The sequence below is a fragment of the Glossina fuscipes genome, unplaced genomic scaffold, assembly GCF_014805625.2.
Source record: "Glossina fuscipes isolate IAEA_lab_2018 unplaced genomic scaffold, Yale_Gfus_2 112, whole genome shotgun sequence".
Classification (NCBI taxonomy): domain Eukaryota; kingdom Metazoa; phylum Arthropoda; class Insecta; order Diptera; family Glossinidae; genus Glossina; species Glossina fuscipes.
Window position 1 is genome coordinate 8869486 of NW_023998455.1, and position 8204 is coordinate 8877689.

The 8204-nt window shown below is 34.5% G+C and overlaps 3 protein-coding genes across 3 annotated transcripts; 1 reads left to right on the top strand and 2 right to left on the bottom strand.

The window, feature by feature from the left end:
• Window positions 1–117: 117 nt before the first annotated feature.
• On the bottom strand, window positions 118–3185 carry LOC119639500 (actin-related protein 1). The gene is made up of 7 exons (XM_038036909.1): window positions 2957–3185; window positions 2110–2174; window positions 1863–2037; window positions 1640–1791; window positions 1275–1584; window positions 650–886; window positions 118–581 (listed from the first exon to the last, which is right to left on the bottom strand). Exons 1-7 carry the CDS (start codon window positions 2990–2992, stop codon window positions 438–440), a joined length of 1119 nt encoding a protein of 372 aa, XP_037892837.1. The 5' UTR covers window positions 2993–3185; the 3' UTR covers window positions 118–437.
• LOC119639501 lies at window positions 2183–2721 on the top strand. The gene has a single exon (XM_038036912.1). It carries the CDS (start codon window positions 2311–2313, stop codon window positions 2719–2721), a length of 411 nt encoding a protein of 136 aa, XP_037892840.1. The 5' UTR covers window positions 2183–2310.
• Window positions 3186–5473: 2288 nt separating the features above from the next.
• On the bottom strand, window positions 5474–7015 carry LOC119639362 (suppressor of fused homolog). Its single transcript, XM_038036682.1, has one exon. It carries the CDS (start codon window positions 6938–6940, stop codon window positions 5495–5497), a length of 1446 nt encoding a protein of 481 aa, XP_037892610.1. The 5' UTR covers window positions 6941–7015; the 3' UTR covers window positions 5474–5494.
• Window positions 7016–8204: the final 1189 nt, after the last annotated feature.

Here is an 8204-nt window from a genome sequence, read left to right on the forward strand (position 1 = left end):
AAACTTGAAAACTTTAAATTATGAAAATACGCTAAAAAGTAATACATTGCCTCTAATGACGATTATTTATTTTATATCTTATAACACAGCAATTGAGGGAAGAGAGTTCGCGTATACTTCTAGGTTAGCATTTTTATTTTTTTTATTAATTTTTTTTTTAATGTCATTTTACAAGCTTTCAAGGAAATGCAAGCTAACGCAAATAATTAAGCGGGGGCTGATATCTTGAAATCATCTTTTTTTTCCTTAGTATTTCTAATGAGTTTTTTCTTCAAGTATTTGATGATTTAGTTTATAGAATTTTCTTGGCCTGTATTCTTTCAAATACATCTAAGTTATGAAGAAGAATAGCGCATATTTCTTAAAGAAAATAAAAAATTATAAAGTATGACTTTTCCTATAGAAGTTAAAAAAAAAAAAAAAAAACAATAGAATATCTAAAAAGTCTTTTTGTGCACGGCGCGTTGACCTTCTTCTTCGTATTCTCGTTTAGAAATCCACATTTTTTTAAAGGTATCCAACGAAGCCAAAATCGAACCACCCATCCAAGTGGAGTAGAGTCGCTCTTGAGGAGCGGCAATCTGCAAAAAAGAGTAAAGTGGAAGCATAAAGTTTACCTTTACAGAGCGCACCAGCCAGTTGCACTTACCCTGATTTTAAGATCCTTAGCGGAGTGTTTCCGCAACTCGGATAACAAACGATCACCGAAACCTTTGAAGAGCGTAGAGCCACCGGATAATACAATGTTTTGATACAACATCTTTCTGAGATCCATATCGGATTTTTCAATGGCGTACATCAACACATCATGAATTCCTTCACATTCTTCTCCCAACAAATCGGGTCGAAATAGAACTTCGGGTGCTCTAAATCGGGCTTGACCTATCTGAAAACGATATTTTGCAAATATCAATTAAAAAAACTCTACTGGTTTCGAATGAATTTCGCAAATTTATAGACATCATAGTCTGCGGTCAACTTCACCTTTCGCATTAATTGTGAAACTTATGTAAACAGGCTTATATTCAAACGAATTTTAAACCTATTTTTTGAAACAGAAGCATAAAATTATGCTAAATCTCAACTTGATGTCCCAATTTTAGCTAATTTTCACCCATCGGTTAACAAACACTTAAATAAATTTACAATTTCACGATAATGCACAATATAAATGAATAGTATAGCTTTCTAAGTATTTCCAAGGGAATGAACATGTGTTCTTACTCCGTGCTAGAAAATCTAAAACTGAATTAAAGCAAAGTTTGTACACTTACTTCCAATAATTTACCATCAGGCAGGGTATAAGCAAATTTTTCTGTCTCTACTGTTTCTTCTTTATGAGGATTGGTAGCTAAGTAGCACACTTTTTCTTTGATTGAGCGAACAATTTCAAATTCCGCCGTTGTACGAAAATTAAAGCCTTCTTTACGTATCAGAGTCTTGAGATAACGTGACACGTCGCGACCGGCGACGTCAACACGCATTATACTGTGTGGCACAGCGAATCCTTCATAAATTGGAACTGCATGCGTGACACCGTCACCCGAATCTAGAACAACACCTGTTACACGCCCAGTTGCATATCTGCAACGTTACCGTTGTAGATTAGTAATACTTAAATGCCTTCAAACACACTTACAGGCTCAAAACCGCTTGCATAGAAACAAATAGTGCGGGCGCATTAATACCTTCAAAAAAAAATTCCGCAGCTTTTTCACGATTCCTGCGAGGGTTTAGGGGAGCTTCTGTAAGTAATACCGGATGTTCATCAGTGCATGTAGATAGTTGTTCCTAAAAAGTAGACGAATAAAATTTTCCTTCATTCTTTACCCATAATTGAAAGCAATTGAAAGCAAAATTACTTTGCTGTAAATGTAACCCCATATATGTTCCATATCATTCCAATCGGTAACAATACCGTGTTCCATAGCGTACCGAATGCTCAGCAGACCGCGATGTTCTTCAGCTTTTGGGCCCACAAATAAATCACCCTCCAAAGCACCGGCCATAACACGAACATGCTTTGGACGTCCAACACTAAAACACAAAACGGTTAACTTCATTTTAAGGACTTACTGGGTAGTAACCAATGAGTGAAATTACACTTACTAATTTGGAAACCTGCACTTTGGAATGTTCTCACCTGCAAAGCCAGCTTTAATCATACCAGAACCCTAGAAAATTAAGTTACATATATATACACATGACAGCTGTACGTAAAATTCAAAAAATCAAATTCAACGTATTAGATCGGAAGAAAAAATATACGGAAATTATACTATACTAGTTGTTGGAGGAAAAAGCTTAAAAATGAAAACAGTTATTACACCAGAGGTGGATATGCTGTTGGTGGCGCGCAGTTCACAAAACCAACGAAAAGCGATCATGAATTTCGCGCCACGAATTGGTCTTGCTGTGGTGGACTATGCTCGCCTCGATGAAATCGATCGATTCTATATTGACTGTCAAAACTTTCGCGATTATTACCGAGACCCGTATTCTCAATTGCACCTTCCAATCGCCTTTAAGAAGCACTATGGCAAATGCGGTCAACGGACCACAGACAAATGCATTCAATTGTTTACGAAACCAACTGAATGGGTTCGCGAACGTCAACCTGTCATATACCCTGTTGAATACGGACGTCAATTAAATTTAGATGAAGGCATAAAATTGGGCGGGCTTTACGATGTCACGTCATGCATCAAGTATAAACGTTAAAAACAATTATGATTGTGAAATTTTCTTTGAAATATTATTTGGAAAATCTTGGCCGTACTTTCTAAAAATCTAAATATGTTATATACAAATTATTTTAAAAATGTGCATCGTCTTTGGACTACCAACCCAGGATGAGCCAGCCGAACAACAACTACAAATGATGTCACTCCCATTACCCTTGTCTTTTTTGGAAATGATTTCTCATCGAATTTTTTAACGTTGTTCTTTTACTTACATTATCAATAACTACGGGTTGATTATAGGGTTCCATGGCTGTGTAGTTTTCTATTAAATAAATAACTTTTAACACACAAATGTTGTACTATTAGCAAATTTTTACAAATTCCTTTTTGTTACTTTTCTGATGAGCAAAACGTTAAACCCTTTTCCATAATGGGAAGGTGGGGTGGCCAGAGTATTTCTCTTTTTACTAAGCACCAGAAATATGGATGGAAACTTTAAATTGGATAAAAGAAATAACGAAAGAACAATCAAAAAATCTAGGAAAGCAGAGATGCCACGTGTTTCCTTTTTTTGATTCAAAACGCTGCATTATTTTCGCATGCTTAAAAAGTTTGTTTCTTTGAAGTTGTCTATGTTGTTTTGATTCGCACAATCACACATTATATATATTTATATATATATATATATTTGTATGATATATAAGGATATTTAGAACAATTAGGAAATTTTTCATTTTGCTATGCCGACGGCTTTTTTTAATTTGGTCCGTTAGATAATTTGGTCCGTTAGATAACACATCTGATTGGCTTTAACATTTAAGTCGTTAGTTGGGCACTCAACCATTTACATGGGCGACTCTGTGCCTTGCTTTCAACAGGGAATTTAGCGAGGGCGTTGTTTAAAAATTATGACGGTTTAATTCTAAGCTAACTTGTAAGATATAAGAAATTTTAAATGTTCGATATTAACCTTTGACACATTTTCACACACTTTGACACATTTTCACATTTTTGAAAATTAATTCAATAATTAAAAGTAATTCAATTATCTTATCTTAATGTTATTAATTAAAAAATGAAAAATGAATATTAAGGCCAAAAGTAATTAATTATCTTGAGTATTAACTGTTCCTTCGGCTAGTGTTGGTGGGTCAGACAACCTTGCTGGCAAATGACCGAGGTAGGCATCATTATCGATGCAGTAATTTATGATCTTACGCCAATGATGATCCAAAAAAAGTGTGTCGGGGTTGCCGTATATCATAAGAAGGCAACGGGGCCGAGAAGTTGCGAGTTTGGTTGACCTTCCGTTTTTTATGAATCCTAATCCATGGTACATATCGTTACGTACATGCTCCATGCTTGATCTCACTCCTGAGATTAATATTATATCGCGTTCCTAAAAACAACCAAGCGAAATCAACATTAGTATTAATTGCAACATTAGTGTGGGTATTCACGAACAAGGCAACGGTCTTTTCGAAGGCGGAAGACGTGCTGCGTGGATGTGGAGTTTCAACATTCAACAGCTACCCCTGCACATCTTATAGAGATGGGATAGAGCCGACATAATTATCCCAATAATAATAATAATTATCCCAAATATAATTATTACATTTCGTCTAATGAAATGAATTCTAATACTAAGGCATTCCCACGGTTCAAATACGTTTATATCATGGTCGCGTCTTCCCCGCTGTAATGGAAGATGTCGATCAAAATTCAGGCTTGGAAAACGACATTAGGTAAGTAAAGAATTAAGTTATTTTCACATAGGTTAATCAGATTAATTTTAAATATTAGGTTCACCGACTGATATGTAAGTATTTAAATCAAATTAAAAAAAAGAAATAGTAAAAATGATAACTAAAGGTTACATTTCCTTGTTTCTGTAGCGGAGGTTTCAGCGCTGATCTACACGATGGGACCTTCGCTAAATGAAATATATAAATACATTTTTATATAATAATTTACTGTATTTAATACACAATTTGTAGCGTTGGCCTCAGTCCTGGTGATGATTAAATTTTATATATAAAGATGACCACGAACTTACCATTAGCCTCTGGTATCCATCCTGCTGAAACGATAGCGAAGACGTGGAGGCCTATGCTTAACTCAATTTGAATTTATTTCACTTGCATATTTATTTGCATATTTTTTATATATTTCCATTTTTGCTAATTTGGCTTAGTCCATCTGATGTCAACATAAAAAAAGAACTAAATATATATATGGATGTAATATAATAATATTAAAAGCAAAGGAACATATTATCTCTTTTTACAAAGTAGTTGAATTGTTTTTTGAAAAATATTACGATTAGTTGTGAGCAACTCATAGAAAATTATTCGGAGTTTTAACACACCTTGTGCAGAAAATCATCCAATACTTATTAGCAATTTCGATTGGTCCCTCTCATTTGGTGCAAATTAAAAAAAAGTGAAAAAATTAAAGTAATATAAAAACCTTAAGCACCCCTACACTTCCTGACCGTCTACCTATGTTTTTAAGATAAAGATAAAATCTAAAAGGGTAATTAACGCACGTCACAGCTATCTTTCCTTTATTTCACGAAAAACGATTCCGCTACTTCATTACTCATATATATTTTATTTCCTTTATTTTATTAGATGTTTTTTTAGTTTATTAAATAACAATAATACTTATTCAAAAAATTTTTGAATTCGTTTAGTCTAGATGGATTAGTTAAAAATTGAAATGACGGAAAACGCTTCTTATTTTAAATATAATTAAATGAATAAAATATAGTAAAAAAAAATCGAGAAATAAAAAAAGTTTAGTAATAATTAAAAACTTGTAGGTTCAGGCATTGCCGGAAAACGGGGTTGGTCAACTATTAGACTCAAACTTTTGTCGGGCCATCTAAACTCTAAGCGCTGCTCATTTTCTACACCAATTTCCAGGCTGGCGTCTTGAAAATCTTTTATCATCCGCGGAACTAAATCGTCCGGTATTAGAACTTGTGTCCAATATCCAATAACACTATAGGGTGCAGATTTACATACTGATGAACCAGTAACAGACTCAGCCACAAATGTTAGCGCAAGGTGCTGCGCCTTAAAAGTGAAGTGACGTCCATGTCGTATACGATCTTTAATGGCTAACATAAGATATTTTGCGGCATAAGGAGCTAATGTAATCTCAATGCCATCGAGTGATATAGATTCGGGAGTATTGGGCTGATAGTCTAACGGGCATGACTTATGCAATGAATTACTGCTTATAGACATTGACGCAGGAAATGGCGTTTCATCGCGTTGTTTAGTTTTAGAATCCTGCATGCTATGATTATTTTCGTCAGACATACATTGAGCGTTGAGACTTTGTGAGTCAATTTCCTTTTTAATTTCCTTACATGCTGGTGATGAATTTGTGATTTCTCGGAAAGTGAATTCAGCGTTTACCCCAGCCAAATCGGATCCCTGTTTCTCAAGATCATCCTGAAGCGATATCAAGCGCTCTGGAAATAATTCAAAGAGGCTTAAGTTTCGTTGCATACTTGTGATCAACCATTCGCCTCCAGTTTGTACATCTTGCCTTAAATAGTTCAAAACTCCTCGACCGTTCCATCGTGATGCCTGTTCTAATTCCATGTCCGTAACGCCGACAATTTGACAAAAATCCACCATACCAAAGGGACCATCTAACGTACCTAATTGAGCGTCTTGAGCGATTAAAATATTTTGTAGTCGTGAATTGCTTTTGCCGTCTAGGCTTCTGCGCCAGGGAATATTATCGCCAAAACACAATCCATTACCGGTTTGAAAGCAATAACGGGCTATACTCTGTAAAAGATTTGCGGGCCATGTTGGCGGTCTTATCGCTTTTTCTGGATGATTTTGTTCTTCCATTAATTCGTCGCGAGTTTTTTGCAAGCGAAATGTTAACTCAAATCCCATTCCAGAGCGATTGCTGATTTCGGCATTATCATTATTCAAACTGTGCACTCGGCCATCGCCATGCAAATCACTTAATCCAAAACTGACGTAATGCCAGTGCGCTGGTATATCTCGTTCCGTATCTCCACCATTGTTATACATGGAGATGTAATCTAGTGGATCCTGACCTCCAAGCCAATATTTAAGCAGAGTGGTAACTTGCAATGGATTCGGCTGATCGGGATAAATTCTATGTAGCATATCAATTAAGGACTTCAAACCAGCTGGAGGAGGCGGTTGTAAAGTGTTGCTATTTATTTTTCTACTTTGATCAGCTTGACTTCCGCTTGCCATTGTTTTTAAGTTAAGTTAAGAAGGCAAACAAACTTTACAAATATTTACTATGTTAATTTTAATTTGCTGAATAACAGAAGAAGAAGAAGAGGAATGTTTACTATTGTTGCCATGTATCGGGGCAAAATCATATATGCGATCGACCTGAAAATAAACAACCGAGACGAGAAATCAATAAATCAATAAGGTCTTCCTTCACACAATGATATGTTATTCCATTTTCCGAGTTAAGAAGCTCCGAGTGGTAAACATAATGAGTAACGAGGCTACCATATTATTTTATTGGCAAAGAATTGATACATAAACAAAATTGAGTGGTTTTATAAGCAACACTAAACAAATCAACATAAAATGTAAACAGCAAATATATAAAGAATAATTGTAAGAGAATTGATGTAAAACCGAATTTCATTTTCGGTTGATTAATGAAATAAAAATGACTTTAGAAGAAGGAGCATGAAAGCGGACTTCACTGACGCAGAAAAACAAAGCGAAAAGATTGCTTTAATTGTTTGGATTTTAGATATACCTATAAATTTGAACATAAATTGCCTGTACTGCTCGTTTTTCATTGCTTATAAACTAAAATTTCAAATCGTAAAAAGACACAAATTAACACAAAATAAACACAAATTAGATAAATAATTTCTATATTTAAAATAAATTGTCTTTATTTCTTCTTGTGCGTTTTTTCTTTTAATTTATTTGCGTGTATTCATAGAAGACGCTTGTATTCCGACGGACAAGAGTAATTTTTAAGTTTTCCCTAAATATGTAAAAGCGAAAGTGAATGAAAAACTTTTTTTTTGCCAAACAGCTAAAATATCTGCAAAAGCTAATTTTTTCGAAATAGCTTTAACGGAAGGAAAATTTTTGACACATGATTATGCTCCTGTTCTCTTTTGCTTGTGTTTATGGTTTTTTACATTTTCTTTCAAATTACCCAGGGTTGTACAAAATGTATTGGATTTTTAGTTTTAACGCCAATTAGAATATACTTTTTGAAGGCATCATTAAAATGATCTACATTTTATGGAGTGGAATGGAAAGCAATTTATAAAACTTATGCGTCCATTATATTATAATTATATCATGGGCACGTCGCATTTGTCCTAATTTTTGACATCATATTGTTGCTCGCAGCAAATATCTCCTGTGTATTATTATAGATTGGTGTGCACCGATATTATTAGCAAATTAGAAGGAAATTTACAAGTGTATAGAAGATTTCCTGTCGTACTTTTATATGTCAATTTTGTAACAT